Genomic DNA, 23,715 nt, shown 5'->3' with positions numbered 1-23,715 from the left:
GGAAAAATAAGAGACCCAGAATAGCCAAAGCAATCCTTAACAAGAAAAATAAAGCAGGAGGCATCACAATACCAGATCTTAGATTATACTACAGAACTATAATAACAAAAAATGACATGGTATTGGCACCAAAATAGACATGAAGACCAGTGGTACAGAATAGAAGACATAGATACAAACCCACATAAATACATTTATCTCATAGTAGACAAAGGTGCCATAAACATATATTGGAGAAAAGATTGCCTCTTCAACAAATAGTGCTGGGGAAAATGGAAATCCATATGAAATAAAATGAAATTGGATCCCTATCTCTCACCCTGCACAAAACTCAACTCAAGGTGGATCAAGGACGTAGGCATTAGACCAGCAACCTTGTGCCTAATAGAAAAAAAAAGTTGGCCCAAATCTCCATCATGTTGGCTTAGGAACCAAATTGTTCAACAAGACTCCTAAAAGCGCAAGAAGTAAAATCCCCAGCACCACATAAAAATAAATAAAGATATTGTGTCCATGTATAACTAAAAAAAATTAAAAAAAAAAAAAAAAGAATCAGGCCGGGTGTGGTGGTGCACAGTGGCACATGCCTGGAATCCCAGCGGCTCAGGAGGCTAAGACAGGAGGATTGTGAATTCAAAGCCAGCCTCAGCAAAAGCGAGGCAGTAAGGGCTGGGGTTGTGGCTCAGTGGTGAAGCACTTTCCTAGCATGTGTGAGGCACTGGGTTCGATTCTCAGCACTGCATATAAATAAATGAATAAAATAAACGTTCATCAACATCTAAAACAATATTTTTTTAAAAAGTGAGGCACTAAGCAACTCGGTGAGACCCTGTCTCTAAATAAAATACAAAATAAGGCTGAGGAGGTGGCTCGGTGGTTGAGTGCCCCTGAGTTCAATTCTTTGGATACACATGACACCTGCCAAAAAAAATCAAGAATCAATAAATAGGATTGTATCAAACTATAAAGCTTCTTTACAGCAAGGGAAATGATCAAGAACATGAAGATTATACTACAGATCAAGAATGGGAAAAAATCTTTGCCACCTGCACCTCAGATACAGTGTTAATCTCCAGGATATATAAAGAACTCAAAAAACACCAAAAAACCCAAATAACCCAATCTATAAATGGACAAAGGAACTGAACAGACAGTTCACAGAAGAAATACAAATAGTCAACAAATATATGAAAAATGTTCAATATCACTAGCAATTAGAGAAATGCAAATTAAAATTACACTGAGATTTTATCTCACTCCAGTCAGAATGGCAATGTAACTCAGTGGTAGAACACATGCATAGCGCATGTCAGGCACTGAATTTGATCCTCAGCTCCACATAAATTTTTTTTTAAAAAGCTATCATGTCCATCTACAACTAAAAAAAAATTGTTTAAAGAATATAAGTAACAATAAATGTTGGTGAAAATGTGGAGAAAGAGGTACACTCATACATTGTTGATGGGACTACAAATTGGTGCCACCACAATGGAAAGCAGTATGGACATTTCTTGAAAAACTTGGAATGGAACCACCATTTGACCAGTTATACCACTCCTTGGCATATACCCAAAGGACTTAAAATCAGCATACTATAGCAATGCAGTCACATCAATGTACATAGTAGCTCAGTTAACAATAGCTAAGCTATAGAGCCAACCTAGATACCCTTCAATACATGAATGGATAAAGAAAATGTGGCACATATACACAATGGAATATTACTCAGCCACAAAGAAGAATTAAATTATGGCATTTGCCAGTAAGTGGATGGAACTGGAGGCTATCATGCTAAGTGAAATAAGCCAGCTCAAAAACCAAAGGCCAAATGTTCGTTCTGATATGTGGATGCTGACTCACAACAGTGGGTGGTGGGGTGGGAGGGAGGAGTGGAGGCTCACTGGACTGGACAAGAGGGACTAAGAATGGACTAAGAGACACAAAGTGTAGCAAAAAATAGAGGCTTTAATGACGCTCTTGCAAGATTGGGTGTCTGAGGAGCAGGCACACCCAGGTCCGGTACAGTTAGCATTGTATCCTCCAGAGCTTGTGGTCCCCCTAGCCCTGCATTCCCCTTTGGATGAATACCCAACGGTGTGCAGTCTTTAAAGGTCATCTAGGTTTTACTGTCTCCTGTTGGGTTATTTAATACCTTTAGTTGTCCCCACCTCTCCTGTTCTCTAGTGCCTGAAAAGTTCCCTTGGATTGAACACCTTTTGGCATGCACACAACAGAAATAGTTGTGTACATGTTTCTGTTTGGACACTTCTCTTTTGGGAACATGAATAACAGTGGAATTGTGGAGTCAGAGGATAATTCTACGCCTAGTGATTTGAGGAGCCCTCAATCTCTTTTCTACAGTGGCTGCACCATTTACTCTGCCCCCAGAACTTTATGAGGGTTCTTCTCCTTCTTTTGTTTAAAGTCTCCTTAGTGGGCATAAAGTGATATCTCCTTGAAGGTTTTTTTTTTTTTGGGGGGGGGACTAGGGAATGAACTCAAGGGCACTTGACCCCTGAGCCACATCCCCAGCCCTATTTTGTATTTTATTTAAAGACAGGGTCTCACTGAATTGCTTAGCACCTGGCTGTTGCTGAGGCTGGCTTTGAACTTGTGATCCTCCTGCTTCAGCCTCCTGAGCTGCTGGGATTACAGGTGTGTGCCACCACACTGGCTTTTCTTGTAGTTTTAAATTTCGTCTTTTTGAAATACCTGTGCAATTGATTTTCTCACTAGTCCTTCATCAGGCCCTCTTGCCATATCAACATTTATAGCAGCACAATTCACAATAGCTAAACTGTGGAACCAACCTAGATGCCCATCAGTTGATGAATAGATAAAGAAAACGTGTATGTATACCCAATGGAATATTATTCAGCATTAAAAGAGAATAAAATCATGGCAGGGAAATGGATGGAGTTGAAGAAGATAATGCTAAGTGAAGTTAGCCAATTCCCCAAAACCAAATGATGAATGTTTTCTCTGATATAAGGAGGCTGATTCGTAATAGGGTTGGGCGGGGAGCATGGGAGAAATAGACAAACTCTAGGTAGAGTTTATCTAATGGGAGGGAGGGGAAGGGAAGGGGCATGGGGGTAGGAAAGACGGTGAAATGAAATGGACATCACTATCCTAAGTACATGTATGCAGACACGAATGGTGTGACTTACTTTGTGTACAACCAGAGATATGAAAAGTTGTGCTCTACATATATGTAATATGAATTTTAATGCATTCTGCTGTCTTATATAACAAGTTAGAATAAAAAATAATTAAAAACATTAAAGCTATTACAAACTTGGGAGGATCCCAAAGAGCTTTTGTTTGTGTAGGTTTATATCTGTTGATATTTACCATACTTAAAAACTAAAAACAAGAAAAAATTACAATACCATTTATCCATTCTTTCATCAACAATGGAAATGAACTCATGATATGAACTCATCACATAGCATGTGATTTCTTGAAAATTCCACTACTTCTGAGTGTGAACTGAAGAGTCCTCAAAGAGGCCATGTCTGTATTTAAGAGCTCCCAGATGGTTTAAATCTCACTGATTGGAGTGTTGTGACCTTGTGGAGAGATGAAATGTCATAAGAAGCTTAAGTTGTATTGGATGATTTAATTAGGCTCCTTTTACAGCCATGTATCACGGGCCTCTGTGCCCAACCTAGCATTTTTGTGACCACTGGGTAAATGTCTGCTAAGCTTCATGGACCACTATTTAATTTTCAGACTAATAATGAGATGGTACTTGACTCCTGGAGGAGATTCCCCTGCTTTATTGAAAACCGTGGAAGATTTCCCTACCATTTTGTAGCTCGCCTGGGGACCCCACCTACTTTATTGGCACTATAAAATACTTGTGTAATCTCTTTCCGGGAGGATCATGTCCTTAGGGAACCCTGTGCTTTGGGAACTCATGTCATTAATTTGAGTTGGTGTTCCCAGGGCTTGTGTTGGCTCAGAATAAACCGTTTTCTTATTTCAAATTTGTTATTTCTATTGTCATAAGTGAGGGAGAATAAAATAGGTAAGTAAATCTGAAATTAATAAGAAAAAAATGTTGATGTAATAGCCCCCTCTTTTCCAAAATGAGTAATGATCATACAATTCAGTTTTACTCAAGGAAGAATTTTTTAAAAATATTATATTTTAAAATTCTTGTCTGAGATGCCTCTCAAATTTAATTTACCTAGAAAGCCTATATTTGGGAAAGGGAGCATGAAAAAGAAAGTCTGCTTTGTACTTGGCTAATCATAGAAAAAATCTGAATGTAGGTCCTGGTGAAACTAGCTCATTCTTATTTATTATTGATTTATTTTTTGGTACCGTGGATTGAACCCAGGGGTGCTTTACTATTGAGCTACATCCCAGTTCTTTTAATTTTTTTATTTTGAGAGAGGGTCTCACTAAGTTTCTGAAGCTGGCCTTGAACTTACAATCCTCCTGCCTCAGCCTTCCCACTTACAGGGATTATAGTCATGCTCCACCACGTCCTGCCTAAACACACATTCTTCTGCCTTTCCAGAAATGAAAACTGGTTGATAGTTCAAACTTCTCTCTAATCTCATGAAATCACATGATGTTAAATTTGAACATCTGAGCCAACCGGTTTGAAGAAATATCTCTTATGAGACTGAAGAAGAATGCTCAGAGGCCTCAGCACCTGAAGCTGATGTTTTCACTAGCAGTTGAGGGTGGGTGGGCACACGGAATGCACACTGATTCTCAGCTGGTTCCTTGGACCAGCACCATTAGAATCACCTGGAAACTTATTAGAAATAAAAATCCCAGATCTACTGACTCAGCAACTCCAGAGGTGGGCCCAGCGATCTGTTTTAAGAAGGCCTCCAAGCCTTCTGACTTGCTGAGCTTTTGGGTAACAGTTGAGGACCACAGGGGCACCTTTTCTACCGCAAAATTTTATCAGTATCACTTCCCCCATTCACTTCCTTCCTTCCATCAACATTGAATGAACTGATCCTTTTTCAGTGTTTTTATGACATGTATTGGGAAATGTGCACATTTGTACATTGTGTGTCTACCAGTAAACATCAAATTAGTGTAGGCCCAGCTCTGAGTGTAATTTACAGCAATCCCAAAGAAGCCAACTCTTAAAGAGTCCTGATAATAAGATACAAGTAAAGTATTTTGATAAGTATAATTCATTCTCTGGAACATAGTTTACCCTCCTGTTCCTGACACTAGCATTCAATATTTGAAATCCTCTCGAATCCTCTCCAATATTGAAGCTTCACAATTCCAAGGGATTAGCTGCCTTATTTTGATATTTTCCACAAATGATTCTGCCACAGCTTTTTTTCTTTAGAGATTCAAATCTGAAGCCTCAAAAGAAAAGGTTTGCGCTACAGTATTGAGCTAGGCTCAGTGTGCTAGTCGCCAGCCCAGAGTTCTTAAAGGTTGTTTAGTAAACAAAGTGATCAGAATGGACTAGCCAACCGGAGCTGGGAAAGGTCCCCACAGATGAGATCCAGGCGCACGGGATGGCATGGGAGGGAGACTACTTATGTTAGTGCTAAGGCTTTACCTGGGATTTCCAAACTGGGAAATTGGGATGAAGTCAACACAAAGTTACTTTATATTGTATAGGATATGGAGAACATTCCATGCTGTTCTATCTTTAATCAACCCATGTCCACAAAGATAAGTCAAAGAGTTCCGTTTCCCTTTAAAGACCTTGGAAATTCTGGATAGAAGTGGGCAGGTCTCCCTCTTTGATGGTACAGATTGTCTTAGTGATATGGCAGCAGCTTCCTGATGTCCTGTGATGTGAATCCAGAGGTTCCCCAAAGCCAAGAGATGTGAGATGCGAGATGCGAGATGAGCGTTTGACCTCTCTGACTTTGCTTCTGCCTCATGACTTCTGTTGGCTGTTCTTGGCTTCTCACCACTTTGGGTTTTCTAGATGGTTCTTCTACTCTTCTTCCTGTGGTGATAATAACTCAGTCATAGCCATATGGGTAATAATTGTGCCAAGGAAAATGTGGTCCCCACCTTATACCAATATGGGCAGAATATTCTACTTGAGTCCCAACCAGAAGTGTGACCTGCTAATTTTGATTCTACCCCAGGATACCATTACCTTCCTACTTGGTGAAACCTGACCTTGCGATCTTGCCGCCCCTCTGGAGGCCCAAAGTGGCTGCCCAGTCTTAGCCTCTGTTTTATGGTTCACTCTTCAATTTAGTGTTCAATAAGGGGGGTCTGAGGAAGAGTCCTGGAAGCCCTCCTGTGTCCCCATTACTCCAGAGGCAGATAGACCTTGATGTGGGTCTGAGGGAGCAAAGAACAGATGGGCTGTTTTGTGGCTAAATCCCAAGGGGCATATTACCTGAGATCTTCACTTTACATTTTGTTCTAGGACACGGTGGCTACAGGAGTCCTGGCTACAGGAGTCCGTGCGTCTTTCCATCCTCTCTCCTTCCCTCCCTTCCTTTCTTCTTTCCTTCCTTCCTTATTTTAGTACAAGGGATAGAACCCAGAGCCTTACTCACACAAGGCAAGTGAGCTACCACTGAGCTATATCCCTAAATAGGTGTGTGCCACCATGCCTGGCCCAAGGAATCGAATTTTTAATGGTATTTAAATTATCCAAGATTGAACTTAAATATCCATAAGTGGCTAGAGGCTGCCATGTTGGACAGTATGGTTTTTAGTTTTCTCAGTCCTTAATGAGCTCATAAGAATATCAGGTTATTCCCTACCTTGCTTAAAGCTTCTCAGGGCAAACTCAGAGCAGAGGTGTGCTAGGAATGTCTTACAATCAACCCTCCGAAAAACTTTGCCTGTTTCCATGTGTAGGTACTCCTACCATGCTAAGCATCCAGCTGCCCACGTGACATCCCTGGACACAAAACTGGGAGGAGAGTCACGGTAGCACACCGTCCTGTGGTATTTCCATGATACAGGTACAATAGATGTGAATTACCTTGAGAGCAAAGATCTCAGTGAAATGCAGTAAAATAATTTGGAAGTGATCAGTTTTGAGTATGTATTGCCTTTGTTTTTAATGTAGTTTGTTATACTCTAATTTTTAAAAACAGCTGTGCTTAGATTTCTTTGTACTTTTAAGTGATATACTGTGATACTTTAGGCACTAAAGCAGAGCTAGTAATGCTTTTTCTAGTTTCACATTGGCTTATTTTAACAGGTTGAGATGTTTGTTTTAAGACATGTAACCTAACTTTGTAGTCTAAAGTGTTCCACTACCAAGTTGTATCCCTTAGTAGACCAGACCAAATCTTTTGTCCCTGAAGTGTTCCAAGATAGACCTTGATGTTTAAAAGAAAGATATTTGTTAAAATGGCTTGAGTTTCATCTCATTAGGATCCCCTGTAGTTACCCACTGTGCATGTACTAGTCCTCTAGAACCAAGTATGTGAAACAGACAACTGGCTGGGAGGAACTCTCTAGGGCTTGTTTTCCAAAGAAAAGTATTTCAAGAAACAAAATCTCAAACCTCCCTTAGGTGTGTTACAAAGCTGTTCAAAAAGTAACTCAGTAAGGCTTGTGAATGGAAATATGTAGTGCCCAAGTCAACATTCTGCTTTAAACAGTAATAAATGCAGATGAGTTAAAAAAAAAAAAAACAGTTGATAGGGCTGGGGGCGTAGCTCAGTGTTAGTGAAATTGCTAGCATGTTCAAGGCCCTGGGGTTTGGTCCCTACCATTGCTAAACAACAACAAAATCAAACTATCCCAAAAAGTCCCTGAAAATTTAACCAAAATGTGAGCTTGCTGTAACACTTCTCTGGTTCCTGGTGATTACTCCAAAACAAACCATTTAAAAATGACCTTCAGCAGTTCAGTAAGATTCTGTCTCAAAAAGAAAAATAATAAAGGACTGGATGGGGATGTGGCTTATAGCAAAGAGCCTCTGGTCTCAATCGCCAGTACCACAAAAACAGACAAACAAAAAAATAAAACAAATCTCTGGCTGGGGTCCCACGATGGTCCAGTAAATTAAATGTAGAATATCTGTTAAGCCACAAGAGGGCGCCATCAAACGAAATTAGATTCTAGAAAGTAGGATTTTTTTTTTTTTTTTTTTTTTTTTTTAATTTATGTTCGAATCTTTCCAGAGACCTAATCCTGGGAGGTCTTGTGGGAACTCAGATAGTTTGAATCTCTCCAGAGATTGTAATCCTGGGAGGTCTTGTGGGAATTCAGACAGTTTCAGGCAGTCCTTTACTTCTCTACATAAACTGAACCATGACTGCTCCCCAGTGGTCTGTCCTCTGTGACTGAGGGATTTTGGTCTTCAAGCTACCAAACGGAAAGGTCCTTGCCAAGTACTCAGCTTGGGGAGGGAGAAGACCTGACAATATGTCAGACACTTTACACGCTTCATCTCCTGTAATCCTGAAATAACGCCTTAGAAAGAAACGGGGGGATTGCCAGATCTGTGAATAATTCCCGATGCAATAACCCTGAAGGGCTTCTCATTTGCACTGAAATAATTTGTACTTCTCAGTCTACATGAGGAAAGTTAAGAGTGTATTCCTTCCTTAGGGAAGGAAGGAATGGAAGGAATCTGCTTTTTTTTTTTTCCCCTCTCTGGCTGGGCTAAATGAAGACTCTAAGAACTTTGGGTTTTGAGGGGAGGATCTGTATCTTACCAGGTCTTATTTGGGAGTTTATGTCAGGGTTGGCCAGAGTGGATTCTGGCAGGCAGGGACGTCCTGGATACTCACAGAGTGACACCGTGGGTCTTATGGTCTACTCTCTAAAGGCTTTTCTCAAGATGGCTTCTTAATTCTTAATACTCTTGGCCTAGCGCACAGCCCTGGTCAGTGCTTATGCTGCTGTTGTTACAGGGACCAAACTTTGGGACGCTTTCCCTACTCTAAATGACAGGCTTCCTTGACAATGTGGGACTCACCATCTCCGCTGCCAGGTGAGTCCACTCAGAAGCAAGATGCTGATCAACAGGAAGACACAGCCGGCCACTGTCAACAGAGAGGGCGTTCAGCAGGGGTGCCTGGGGCTGGGCATGGGGCCAGCAGAAGCTGGGTCCCCAGAGCTGGGGAGAAGGTGCCCCAGATGAGCAAGAGCCTCCCGAAGGGTGGGCACTGCATTTTCCGCTCTCCCTTCTTAGAATGCAGGTCCCACCCCCACGGATTTCTTAGGAGGCTCAAGGAGGATAAGGGCCAGGTGGGCCTGGAAGGAGAGTCTTTAGGGAAAGGAGCTGGTACCTCTCCTCTGGGGTAAACTGACAAGACAAGCAATTCGGACGTGCTCTGAGGCCAGGCCTCACCTAAGGAGGCTGCGAGTGAGGCCTGTGTCTGGTGAAAGAATCATTGAAACAGAAGAGAAATGATAAGTACATGAGTCCCTCCTGAACCTGCTCACATTTTCCAACTGCTGGTTCTGGAGCTCCACGTTCATTCAGTTGTCCAGGCCGATGGAACTCCAAGGCTCATTTTCCCCTCGTATGTGGAAACAACGACAGTGTTTATGGAGCGTGTTTCCTTTCTCTCCCTGGCCTCTCGCCTGGCTCATGGTTATGGGGGCTCCTTTTAGACCCACTCAAGAGGAAGACGTTGGGTGTGGTTTGAAAATTAACTTATAACCTATTATAACTGATTCTTGGGTAATGTTAGGATCTGGATTCACCTTCTACCCTTATTAACATGTCATGTGAGGACAGGACCTTTTAAACCAGCCAACCAACCTGTCCATGTCAGGGTCTGGTGTACATTTTGTCCACAGAGAAAAGGATGTCACCCACCTACTATCTGGTACTCCATCGTGAACAAGAACGTCTCCATGGTTGTTGCTACTTCTGAGTGTTGTTGGAAATCTATGAAAAGAGGGCGGGGGAGACATTCAGTTTATGGCAAGTAGAGTGCACAAGGCTGGGGAGAATGACTTCTCCATGGTCAACAGAGGGCAGATGCCTCATCCCTGTGCCTGGAGACCTCAGTCCTGTGGTTCCTCTTTCTGACACCTGCTTTGGGTATGCAGGTTGCTGAGGCGTGTCCCTGCTCTGGAGGAGGCTGCCAGGGTTGGTTCTCCTGACCCTGCCCATCTGCCAGAGAGGCTTGCATCAGGCAGACTGCCTGCCCTTTCCTGATCTGGCTTTGATGGCCAAGCATCTCCCCCATACCTGTTGTGGTGATGGTGTGGTAAGTCTCACTCTCAGGAAGATCATCTGTGCTTGTTTGAATGTCAACTTCACCTGGGGAGAGAAAGTGCTGCTTGTGAGGCCCAAGGTGGGGAGGCAGGAGTCCCCCCTCTTGCATCTGCCCACTGCAGCTGGCCCTGGATACTCCTGCTGAGGCATGTCTCCTGGTGTGGTTGCATCTCTAGGGATGGCACACCACACGGTTCCACATCAGGGTCACTGGGAAACAGGTAAAGGGCTGCAGCAGAGCCGACGATGGGGAATTCTGGCCCTGATCCTGGCTGTGCATGGAACTGTGAGCCATGATTTCTCCCCAGTCTCTCTGTTCAGCCCTAGCTTCCACCTTTGACTTGGAAATGGTGCTAATAACCCAAGCACCGTGAACCATCACATGGAGTGGAAATGCACAAAGGGATAGCTTTCCTCTTTGACAGGTCCTCTGGTCCTCCCCAGTGTCATTGTCCCGGGCTGGGATCAGTTACTCAGGCTCTCCCACTTGATGGGAGGAAATGATGGGCATGCCCTAGCCATCAGGGTGGCTCGCTGGAGTCAGGCTGTGGGAAAGAAATAGTATCCCTAGAGAACCCCAGAGGAAGTCATGGGGCACGAGAAACCGTGGTGAGCAAAGAAACCGGAATTCTCACGGTGAATGTGAAATTAGTGAGATTTCAGAGCACATAGCAGAAAACCTCAACTTAGGCAGGTGGCATGTGTTCACTCATGCTTGAGTGAACCCCTTCTCTGCACTTTCGTCAAAGCTCAGGTGGGGACTTACACAGGAAGGCGCATGGTAACAGTAGAGCACTTAACAAATGACAGGTTTACATCATAAATCTGGGAAAGGAAGACACGTGGGGGCGGCAGATTGAAGCTTGGGTAACTCGGGGAAGTAGTGGAAAATTTCAGGATCAGCTAGACCAAGGGCAGCTGATCCTGATCCTATTGCCCTGAGCAGCATCCCTCTGCTTCAGAACACTTGAGAGAACTTCCTCTTCCATCACTATTTATGCCCACTCTGGGCACAGGGCCACCTGAGGTGAAGGGGCCTTAGAGATCTCATTCTCGTTTTAGAATGAGAAGAAACTGAGGCCCAGAGCATCAAGGGGTTTACCCAGGGTCACGTGGCAGGTAAAGTCAGGAATCCCACCCTGGTCAGACAGAGGGAGAGAGCAAGGCGTGGATGCAAGAGAGGAGCCACCTACCTGTAAACAGATGGAGCTCATTTTCATCCAGGCATGTGAGCCGGGGTCGGGTCCACCTTGTTCCTCCACGGATAGTTTTGCAGACGCTCAGGAAAGGGCCACTGTGTAGGGTCTTGTACCCCTGGATGCACTGATAGTGAAGTGTCTGCCCCACCATGAAATGATAAGTTCTCTTTGTGTCTTCATGTTCCCACGCAGGGGGCTCTTGGCAGTGACCTGGAAGAGAGAAAGCTGTTCTGAAGGCAAGCTGCGGAAAGCATTGTGAATATGTCCAGGTGGCCTCTTGCTAGAGACTGGACCTTGTTGTTTTCTCTTTTGTTTGCTTCTTTCATTTAACCAACACAGACTGAGAACATCCCTATGTTGGGAACCTTGCTAGGCACTGTGGGGTGGCACAGAGACCTGCAAGGGTTGGACAGTCCATGGGGTAAGAACTATGAAGGCAGAAGGTGGTGAGGATCGCAGAAGAGCAGAGAGTCTTGCTGGGGACATGGGGAAATGAGTCATTCATTCTGACTGATGCTAACCCAGATGAGGAAGTGTCTGAGCCGGTTCCTGGAAGATACTGAGGGCTTTGAGAAGTGACAGGGATGGAAAGGACAAACTTAGCTCAAGGGTAAGGGCAGGTTCAACTCAAGGCAAAGACACCTTGGATTTCTGCTGAAGAAGAAAGGAAATACATCCCTGAATGGCAGCAGGTGACCAGGGACAAAGTCAAAGCCCAGAGGGAAGAACTGAGAAAAAATCTCAGAGAAATTAAACATGAGCTCTGGTTAAGCCAGGCCTGCAGCTTGATCCACATGAGTCCTGTGGAGAACTCTAAGCTCCCCTATGCCCCATAAACTTTGCATACACTGTCTACAACCCAGACTTGGCTAACCTTTGGCCTCAGAGATTGTGTTCTGTTCTGATTTAATCTCAGGATGCCACGCCCACTGTCCCCAGTCTGATCATAAGGAACTGTGTGTACCTTCTAACCCAAGACCATGAAACTGCACACATTTCATGAACTTCCAGATGCTCCATAAACCTCAGTACCCAAAGTAACCTCTGCAAATACTCTAGATAAGCCCTGTGATGCTGCAGGAAGCAGAATGACCCGGTCCTGAGCTGGCTTCTGTCACAGAGAGCCTTGAAAATCTTGACTGAGCTTGAGTTTTAATCTCAGAATAAAATGTTCTTTAAAGGACAATAAAATCCATCACTGCCTGAATCTGTTTGCATTGGGTTTGCTTCTTTCAAATGAAAGCATCCAAACTATGACAATTTATGAAGCATCCATCTGCCAGATCCAGCTGGTTATCTCTTGAGTAAGGACAACACACATTGACTTCTGAAATCATTCAATCATTGTGAGGGTAAAATGGGGAAAACAAAACAAAACACACATTACACGTGTTTGGAAATTCTAGTGCAGCCCAAAGTCAGAGAGCAAAGGGAAAAATCACCACAGTGCATAGTGTCCCTGGATTGGCCTCCTTCCCCTCATAATGGAAGCTATAAATAAATTCAAAGTCATTTAAAATAAGTACTCAGTAGAAAGATCCCTCATCTAATCCAGGAGACCTGGGATCTTACTCCAGTTCTATTATGTGAGTACTTTTATTTCTTGGTGCCTCAGTTTCTTTAGTAAGATGAAGGAATGCTTTCTGCTCCCTGACTCACCGGGGTGTGAGGCTCAAATGAGATTATACGATATGGTAAGGTTCTTTGTAAGGCTAGAGGACTAATGGGTCTTCATATGGCCAACTGTTCCCGGCAAAGCTCAGGTGTTCCCAGTGGGCTCCGTTTCCTGACGTCATGCCTTAATGGAAGCATATTCACTTGGGAAAGCTGAGCTCACTCATCTCCAGCTCATTAGCCAGGAGATGTTTGTCTGGAGCCTTTAAGTATCATCAGGATAGTACAGCACATTTTATAACTCCATCTTGTAAGAAACACCTGGACAAAAATCATTTTGTTTGTAATTCATCATCTTGTACTTCAGAGAAAACCAGAGGGTTTCCATGAGGGCAGGAACTGTTGTCCCACCCATGTTCGCATCTTCTGTTGGCAGAGCCTGGCACAGTGAGTCCCAACATATGCCTTTGAATTGGATTGAATTGAACCACGTTGATTCTATTTGGCCAGTTCCCAAATCACAGCCCAGGTTGGGTGCTGTTAAGGGTAGCTGGAGATGCTGAGCAAACAGCCTGCCAACGTTAAGTGATGGTTCTTGTCCACAGGGTATCCCGAGAAGAGGAGAATGACATGCACACACTTATGGATAGTGTGTGGGACTCAATTCTCTCCATGGGGAAACACATTATTCCGATGCAGGAGAAGGTCAGCTCCCAGGAGTCAGCTAGTCAGTTGCTCAGATGCATCACTTACCTGCAAGGTTCACTTGGTCCACAGGCTGCAATTGGCTTTGCATTTTTGTGGTTTTCCCTTCTTTCTGTTCTTCAGGTTGAGGTGTAACTTGTTTCCCTGTGTTCCTAGGGTCTGGAAGATATGAGAGGGGTACAGCAAACAGCTTCACAAACATTTAAAATGGGTCACATGGTTCATCTACTAATTGCATAGGCACTAATTCTCTATCTTGGTGCTGGTGTTGATGAGCAGGGGCAAGCCCTCCCTTAGGTGGGCAGGGTTATCACCTGGCCCTGCAGGGGCTTCTACATATTCTGTCTATAATGACAATGGCTACAAAATGTTTCTGGAAGAATTTAAAGATTTTCTGGTGGATAATCCTTTTTGTTCATATATGTCTCACTAAAAGGGATCCTTGCTTGCTATCAGGCCTGTCAGTGGTGTGCATGGGTATGTGAGATGGCACACAGGAGTGGTGTGACTCCACCACCCCATGAACCCTTCACTCCCCTAATGCTATTCAAATCCTTACGATTAGAGAAGTGCTGTCCTAAAGCTATGGCAGGAAGACCCCTCCTATAATACCCCTCCCTATAGTGAAGAGTTTGGCAAAGGAGTTGGCAAAAGAGTTTGGCAAAGGGAGCACTCCAATGGGGTGGGGGTCAGAATAAGACAGAGAGCTGCTGGGAAACACTCAAGCAGGTGCTTCCACAGAGCAGCAATCTCCAGGCTTTATAATAGTCTGACTTACTGTCCCACACAATCTCCAAACAATCCCACCACTTTCAGCACATTCTAATACCACAGGGTGGGTGAGAGGCCAACGCAGAAGTAGGGCTTTGTGAGAGAGATTTGGGGATTCAAGGAGAAAGGTCAACAGCAAAATTACAGTGTCAGATCAATTCAGTTTTAGAAAGCCCAGAGGAGTTCTTAGAGGTAGTAGACACCCTACTAAGCATTTGTTTAATGAGTGATTATTTCATAAGCCTCCAATGTGAGTTATCCCATAGACTCGGCTGGCCACTTGTTGTCTTCAAGGCTGAGTGAACGAAAGATGGATTCTGTCTCATTCTGTCCTCCAGTTTTTTTTTTTTCCTTGAGAGGGGTGTACCGGGAATTGAACTCAGGAACACTCAACTACTGAGCCACATCCCAGCCCTATTTTGCATTTTATTTAAAGACAGGGTCTCACTGAGTTGCTGAGGCTGGCTTTGAACTCATGATCCTCCTGCCTCAGCCGCCAGAACTGCTGGGATTATAGGCATGCACCATCGTGCCTAGCACATTTTTCTTTCCATGGGTTTACAAAAGGAACCACTTACGAGAGCTTACACACTGGCACTTGTTTTCCCAGAAAGAGTTTCCCGTACAAAGCATATAGGGAGACCCATTTTGTATTCTGCGGAACCCTTTCTTGCACTCGCAGGTTAACATGGTGCCGTTAACGAAGGACAAGGCTTTGAAGGTGGCATAACTGATCTCCGGTGGTTCATTATCACAAAACTCTGCAAAGAGAGAGAAGCAGACTGTGAGTTCAGGAGGCCCTGGCCAGACCCTCACATATTTGATCAGGCAATGACTTAATCACATCTTTCTTCACTCTGTTTCAAGGATTTATAGACATCCCACTTTTTCCTAGAAAGGAACCAAGAATCTTTGTATGAGACATGGTTTAAGAGTTTGCACCTGCGTTACTCTCCAAAGTAAAATGAGTAAATTCTAAATGAGTGAAAAATTAATGAGGTTTTATTTTGAATATGCCTCATGTTTAGCAAATATACACAGAGAAAGGACTGTCAGGAAAGGAGAGGAATAAAGACAAATAAGTTTAACTGAGGAACTAAATATGTCAATGCAAGATACTTTTCAGGAAATAAGAGTCATCAGGCTTTGTATAGTTAATGATTCTGCATTTTTTTTTTAAGAAATAGACATAAGTGCTGCACTTAATGTGGGAGATGTAGTTCTTACTTACCTGCCCACCACTGACTTACCAACTACCTTCTCATACCATGAAGACCTTATCCCTCAGTTCATAAAATGGACACAGGTGACCCAGTAAGGACATGAGGAGCAGTGCCCCATGTCCATCCTGAGGGGGAATATGGCTCTGGCCCACTCAGGAAAAATGATTCCATTGCATACTTTGCAACAAGTTCTTCTGATGCAAGAGAATGGATGATTACAAACATGCTACAGGCTGATAAAGGAGGCCGATGGAGGGATGGCAGAGACATGAAGAGGCAGGGAAGCAGAAGTGTCTAGCACAGCAGAATCTGTCCATCCAGGGAATGTACAGACAGGTGATCAGGCCTGGCTGCTGTACTCCTAGATGTTGGTTGGCCCACTGCTTAGCGTGAGGGTTATTTTTGGATGTCAACTGGAATGAACTGATGGAAGCCGGGAGATCAGGTAAAGCGCACATCTGGGTGTGTCTGTGAGGCTGTTTCCAGAGAAGATTGGCAGGTGGGTGTTATGGTTAGATATGTGGGTGGGGTCCCCCAAAAGCTGATGGGTGAGACAATACAAGAAGATTTAGAGGTGAAATGATTAGATTGTGAGAGCCTTAACCCAGTCCATAAATTAATGCCCTGACAGGGGTTAACTTGGTGGTTACTATCGGCAGGCTGTGTGGCTGGAGGAAGTGGGTCATTGGGGGCGTGCTTTTGGGGTATATGGTGAGTGGAGTCTCTGTCTGCTTCCTGGTGTTATGTCTCAAGCCTTTTCCCTCCACCACATACTTCTGCCATGATGTTCAGCCTCACCTCCTGCTAAGAAGAATGGAGCTGGCTGTCTATGGATGGAGACTCTTGGAACCCTGAGCCACAGATAAACTTATTCCTTCTTCAGTTGTTCTTGTCAGGTCTTTTGGTTGCAGCAATGAAAAAGCTGACTAGAACAGAGGGTCAGCAGATTGAGAGGGGAAGACACGATGCGGTCAGCTGGACTCCAGATGGAACAGGAAGCAGAAGAAGGGAGAAAGAGAGTTTGTGTTCTCTCTCTCTCTCTCTCTCTCTCTCTCTCTCTCTCTCTCTCTCTCTCTCTCTCTCTCTCTCTTCCCCTTCTTCTGCTTCCTGGCAAAATGGATACATTTTCGTTTTCTGCTGCTGCTGCTCTTGGACATCAGACTCCGGGTTCTTTGGCTTTTGAACTTCAGGATTCACACCAGAGGTCCTCCAAAGGTTTGAGGACCTTCAGCCTGAGACTGGAGACTGTGCTGTTGGTCTCCCTGATTCGGAAGCTCCTGCTTCTCAGACTGAGTCACCACCACCGGCTCTGCAGCATGCAGATGACCATCGTGGAACTTTTCAACCTCTGTGATGATATGAGCTGATTTTAATTCACACACACACACACACACACACACACACACCATGTTCTGTTTTTCTGTTTTTTTGGAGAGCCCTCATTAATACCCCCCTGCCTTCTTTTTTTTTTTGGTACTGGGAATTGAACTCGGGGGCACTCAACCACTGAGCCACATCCCCAGCCCTATTTTGTATTTTATTTAGAGACAGGGTCTCACTGAGTTGCTTAGCGCCTTGCCATTGCTAAGGCTGGCTTTGAACTCTTGTCTCAGCCTCCCAGGCAGCTGGGATTACAGACAGCACGGGTTTCACTAATACCCCTTTTAATCACTCAGGATGAAGTGAAGTTTTTCTATGCTTATGACATCCAGCATGTTTTCACTCTGAAGACCACACCGTACAGTGTCTCAGGCCTTCTCTGATTCCCCCAAGAACTGAAGCTAGGGAGAACTTGCACAGGTTGGCCTATCTCTGTCCAAGAATGTACGAAACAAAAGCAATTTAAATGGGCTTGCAGGGCCAGCAGTTATATGGAATCATTAGCACAGACTCTCAATAAATTCCGATAATTTCATAGTAAAGCAAGAAAAGCAGCATAGTAGAAAGAGGAGAAAGTTGGGTTTGTAAATGCAAGCATACCTAGAACATTTACAAAAACTGACCTCTTACTAGGAAACGAAGGAAGTCTCAACAAATGTCAAAAAATAAGTATCACAGAAATTCATTTTCTAACCACAGTGCAATGAAGTCAGAAGTCAAGAACCAAACCCACAAGTTTTTAAAAGAAAATTGCAAGTTTCTAAATTCTAGTTCTGCCAGCTTACTAGCTTCATAGATTCATTGCTTTTACTTCTCTATGGCTCAGCTTCCTGTTCTGCAATGGGTGTAATGATAATTATTTTATTGACTTGAAAATTACATGGAATAAGGTACTATTTACCCTAAACAGTCAATAAAAACAGACGCTAAAAGTTAAACTGTGAAGTTTAACTCCTGCCAAAGGGTATCTCTCTCTACTGTCCGTATGGTTGCTACTACTTGCTGGCATTTATCAAAAAGCCAATCCAATGTTTAAGTGCCAGAAGGCAATCTGTTGTCAAGACAAGGCATGGATAATATCAGAAAAACTAATGAGGACTTCTGCTCCCAGCTCTGGCAGCGTAACTGGGACCAACTTACTTTTCTGTTGAAAACAACTTTACACCTTATGTGTGCAGCAGGAGTTTCAGGTATCAAGTGACAGGCAGTTCAGGGCTACATTATTTGAGAGAAGGCTAACACGTGAAATGAGCTCACAACTGCACGAATTTCTTCCTGGGGCATTTTCCTCTCAGGAAGCAGCAAAGTGGAGCCCAGGCACTGTGGTGGCTTCCCTGACTTGGTATGACTGGGATCTGTTGGGTGGAGCCTTGGAGAGGAGGACACTGAACAAAGGGGGACCCAGAAGTATGGGGGGCACCTCAGGCTCTTAGCCAAGGTCTGGGTTCCACATGAAAGATGCAGTGAGACCAAGCACTGACTGCCTATTGGGGAATCTGAGAGAAAAATAGTTTCACCAAATTTTATTAATAAAAAACAGACATCTGGCCCATCTTCTCTAGAAGAAGAGACTTTCCTAGAATGAATTTCAAAACCACAATAGACCCACCTTTACAAAAACAAAATCAAACCTGCTAGACAGGAGGATACACTATCCCTTCAACTGCCTGTCAGAAGTATTACCACCTGTTAGAGGACAACAACATTATCATCCAGACTGTCTGTGGAGTCTAATTCATAATACCTAGCAAGTAAAAAGAATTATAGATATGCAAAGAAACAGGAAAATGTGACCCACTAAAAAGAAAGTCAATAGAAATAGATCCTAAAATGATCTAGATTTTGGAATTAGCAGATGAAGAATTTAGAACAACTGTTTAAAATATTTTATATCATTGAGAACATTTATTATAACTAAAGCAGAAGTCAGCAAACTTCCTAGCTTCATAGCTATGACGTGCGAATTGGCTACCATTTATGTTCATAGATAGAGTTTCAATGGAATAAAGTTATGCCCACCTATTTACATTTCATCTATGGCTGCTTTGCTGCTGCAATGGAAGATTGTATAACCAGGTGGCCTAAAATATTTATTTTCTTACCTTTTAAGAAAAAAAATCACTAACTGCTAATATAAAGGGGAAAATGGTTGTGATGAGTGAAACAACACAATAATCTCAGCAGATAAATGAAAACTGTATATATAAAAAGACAAATGAAAAGTCTAGAACTGAAAGGCACAGTATCAGAAATGAACTTTACCAAAACTTGGGGGCAAATTAATAGAAAATTTTTGAACTGACAAAAATAGAGAAAGGAATTGAATAGACCTTCAGTGGCCTGTGGAACAGTATCAAACTATCTTACATCCATTTAATTGAAGTTCCAAAGGAAGATAAGAGAAAAAATGGAGCACAAAAAATATTTGAAGGAATAATGGCCAGATATTTCTGAAATTAGGTGACAAACATTGATTTAAAAACCCAAGATGTTCATTATACCAAGCAGGATATACATACAGAAAAATCACACCTATGTACATCATAGCCAAACTGCTGAAAACCAAAGGTAATGAGAAAAATCTTAAAAGTGGCCCAAGAAAAAGGACACATGCATAGATGGGAAAATGATAATAATGACTGACTTCTCAACAGAAACAATGGAAACCAGAAAAGAATAGTACAACATAGTCACAGTTTTAAAAGAAAAAAAGCCTGTGAACCTATAGTTCTACTTAGAGAAAAATCCTTCAAAAATGAGAGCGAAACTACTATATTTTCAGATAAAAGAAAGATTCAAGAATTTGTTTCCAGCACCCCACATTATTAAAAAAAAAAGTGCTAAGGCAATTTTTCAAGCTATTGGGAAATTATCTAGAAATGTAAATTTACTGTAAATAATAATGAGATCTGGTAAATATTTAGGTACACGAAAAGACTACCTTTTTATTGAAAGACAACTTTTAAAATAAAAATAATAGAGTGGGCACAGAGGCTCACACCTGTACTTCCAGCAACTCAAGAGGTGGAAGCCAGCCTCGGTTACTTAATGAGACTCTCAACAACTTAGCAAATCCCTGTATGAAGAAAAAAAAAATTAAAGATGTAGTTCAATGGTAAAGTGTTCCTGTATTCAATCTTAGTACAAAAGTAAATAAATAAATATTAAAATAATATTGTAAGATGAGTTGCATTGCATATATAAATGCAAAATATATAGTAACTATAGTATAAAGGTTGGGTTGAATGGAAATTGACTCTAGTTCTTATATTATGTATGAAATGGTGTAAGTAGATTATGATAAGTTAAGAATAAGAAGAAATTCTGAATAGCCTGGAGAAACCACCAGATAATAAAATAATACAAATAGTGTATTTGAAAAAGTAATAGAAGAAATGAAATAGAGTAATTCATACACACACAGTTTACACATATATATGTGTATGTGTGTGTATGTGTGTATATATATATATATATTCACATTGTGTATATATACATATATATGTATACTAAAAAACTTCTTTTTAGTTAGGCAAAATAAAGGAGAGAAAAGGAAGACTAGAGTAATAAGACTACAAAAGGAGAGCTAAGAAACAGTGATAAGACAGACTTAAAGTCATCCACATCATTAATTACATTAAATGTAAATGAACAAAATGTTAAAAGATAGAAACTAGATTATAGCAGGGCCCAACTATATGCTGTTCCTAGGAGAACACACTTTGAATACAAAGAAAATGACAGATTAAAAGAATTTTTAAAAAGGCATTATGTAAATATAAGAAAGCTGGTATGGCTATATTAATATAGCAAATAGATTCCAAGATAAGGAAATTATTCACAGATGAAACACTATTTACTAAGAAATCTACAAGTGGAATTTAGAACTTAGCAAGTTTAGCAATCTCAATATACAAAAATCACTTGCAGTATGTTCTTTATACTGAAAGCAATCAATTAGGAATTACAATATTTACAAGCAAGTACATTTACAATGACTTAAAAACATGAATACTCATGAGTAAATTTGTCAAAAACTTGTAAGACCTCTAAACTGAAAACAGAAACATTGCTGAGATACATTTAAAAAGAACTAAATAAATTGAGAAATATACAATGTTTATAGATCAGAAGATTTTTTTAATAAGAAAAAATGTCAGTTCACCTTAAATTCATCCACTAATTCAATACAATTACAATTTAAAAATCCAACATATTTTAGAATTGGCAAGTTGATTTTAAAAAAATTAATCTTGGCAAGTTGATTTTAAAACCTTCTTAGTTTTAAAAAATTAAAATTGGCAAGTTGATTTTAAAACCTTCTTAGTTTTAAAAAATTAAATTTGGCAAGTTGATTTTAAAACCTTAGAAATGCAAAGAATCTAAAACATCTAAAGATAATTTTAAAAGACATGCAAATTTGGAAAGTCATGCCATCTGATACACAGATATCCTATAAAACTATAGCAGTTAAGACAACATAGTGTTATTGACTTAAGGACAAATAGAGTAATGACACACAATACAAAGTCTGGAATTAGACTCACTCACATGTATATTTCATTAATTAGTTTACAAAGTTGACAAATCAATTCCATGTGAAAAGGAAAATCTTTTCAACAAATGCTTCCAGAACAAATGAATAAATATATGGAGAAAAAAAAACCCTCTTATTCCCTGTACAAAATTTAGTTTTATTTTAATGTAAACACAAAAATTTCATATACTTGACCTATATGTGATAGATAAAAACATTAAAGTTTAAACTATAAAATATGTTCATTTTTTAACCTTTTTAACCTCTTCTCAGTCTGGTGTCAGCTTTTCAAGTTGGGGGTAGGCAAAGATTTCTTAGGACTCAGTGTGCACTAATCATAAGAGAAAAATAATTAAAAGTTTCTACTAATCTAAAGACAGTAAGAAATTAAGCTGGGAGAAAATATTGGTAACACATATATAGGAGAAAAACACTTGTGTCCAGAATATATGAAGAACCACAAATCAATACTAAAAGACAAACAAGCCAATAAATGGGCAAAGACTTGAACAGTCACTTCTCCAAAGAAGATACACGATTATCAGCAATCAATCAAAAAGGTGCTTGAGTACACAACAGATATCAAGAAAATGAAAATTGGAAACCATCATGAAATGCACCCATTAGAATGGATAAAAAGGATTGGCAGCAGCAAATGTTGAAGTGGAAGCAGAGCTACTGGAATATAAAATACAAAATTACTTTGGAAAACTGAAATTTTAAAAAATAAAGTTAAGCACATGATCCAGCAATTCCATTCCTTACTATCTAAGAGGAGTGAAAGAATATGTCTACAAAAAAAAAAAAACTTTTACAAAATATTTATGGTAGCATGATTAATAACCAACCCAGCAACTTAAATATCCATCATTAGGAGAACAGACAAGTGAGATATGATATATTCATACAACCACTCAAACATCAAAAGAATGAACTACCTATACACACAACATAGATAAATATCAAAAACATTACATTAAACGAGACAAGCTAAAGACAAAAAAGTAAGTTCGGTTTGATTCCATTTATATGAAGTTCAAGGAAAGACAGAACTTAACTAGAAAGAGAGAAATCAGAGCAGTCATTTCTTGGTAGGTGGATCAACCAGAAGGAGGTAGCAGCAGAGCGACAGCAGTGTTGATTTTACAAGTGCACACATTTGTCAGAACTCATCAAACTGTGTGCTGCAGATCTGTGCATTTCTCTACAAATAATTTCACCTCCACAAAAATCAATGAATAGTACACTTAGCGACTCTTATAAATCATTCATTAGCACAAATAGTCAGGGATTGACCTCAGATATATTTAGAATCTGATATCTCAACCACAAGCCAAGAAAGTTTCTAAACACGTAAATTTGAAAAGGGTCAGACCAATTGTCTTTGAGGCCCTTAGAAACTCTTTCATATGTAGAGGTCTCTTCTTCTAGATAAGGCCATGGAAACTTCCAGAGTCATCATCAATTAGCCTAAGTATCCAAGGAGATCCTGTGGGGACGAGGGGAAGTTCCAGAACTTCCTACTTTCCCCACCCTTTCTTTCATAAAAGAATGTATTCAGGAATTGAACACAAACTTCCAGACCTATAGCAACCAATAAAGAGTTTGTCTGCAATACTTAACCCTGAAAGGCTGAGTTAGTCAGCTTTTGGAAACTGTGACCAAAATACCCCACCAGGACAACTTACAGGAGGAAGTTTGCTTGGTTCACAGTTTCAGGGGTTCAGTCCATGGTGGGTCAGCTCCATTGCTCTGGGTGAGGCAGAATATCCTGGCAGAAATGGAGTGCTGGAGGGAAGCTGCTTACCTCATGGAGGCCAAGGAGCAGGGGGGTAAGGGACTATAGGGAAGGAGCACCCTTCCAAGGAATGCACCAGGTGCCCCCCTCCTCCTGCCACACCCCACCTGCCCACAGTTACCACCAGTCCATTTAAACTAGAGAGACAAACTAGAGCGAGAAGCTTACAGTTCCTCATGATCCAAACTGTTTCACCTCTGAATATCCCTGCACTAACACGGGAGCTTTTGGGGGATACCTCAGATCCACACCATAATAAAGGCCTTTCCCAGGGTCTTCCAAACATCCTGTGAAGTAAGTGGGAGCTAGATAAATGTTGGGGGAGGTAG

General features: G+C 41.5%; 1 protein-coding gene across 1 annotated transcript in view; it reads right to left on the bottom strand.

The window, feature by feature from the left end:
• Positions 1 to 1,945: 1,945 nt before the first annotated feature.
• Il2ra (interleukin 2 receptor subunit alpha) overlaps positions 1,946 to 23,715 on the bottom strand; it is a 44,442-nt gene continuing 22,672 nt past the window's right edge. The window contains exons 2-8 of the mRNA XM_046442384.2: positions 15,027 to 15,209; positions 13,726 to 13,836; positions 11,353 to 11,568; positions 10,133 to 10,204; positions 9,755 to 9,826; positions 8,906 to 8,972; positions 1,946 to 5,950 (exon numbers count right to left, since the gene is read on the bottom strand). Coding sequence (XP_046298340.1) covers positions 5,926 to 5,950; positions 8,906 to 8,972; positions 9,755 to 9,826; positions 10,133 to 10,204; positions 11,353 to 11,568; positions 13,726 to 13,836; positions 15,027 to 15,209 — 746 coding nt within the window. The 3' untranslated portion in view covers positions 1,946 to 5,925. The remainder of the gene's footprint in view (positions 5,951 to 8,905; positions 8,973 to 9,754; positions 9,827 to 10,132; positions 10,205 to 11,352; positions 11,569 to 13,725; positions 13,837 to 15,026; positions 15,210 to 23,715) is intronic.

The sequence above is a fragment of the Marmota monax genome, unplaced genomic scaffold, assembly GCF_021218885.2.
Source record: "Marmota monax isolate L192 unplaced genomic scaffold, Marmota_monax_Labrador192_F-V1.1 WCK01_AAM20220418_F8-fsc00072, whole genome shotgun sequence".
Taxonomy (NCBI): Eukaryota; Metazoa; Chordata; class Mammalia; order Rodentia; family Sciuridae; genus Marmota; species Marmota monax.
The sequence above is the reverse complement of the archived record's forward strand: the minus strand, read 5'-3'. Positions and strand labels throughout refer to the sequence as shown.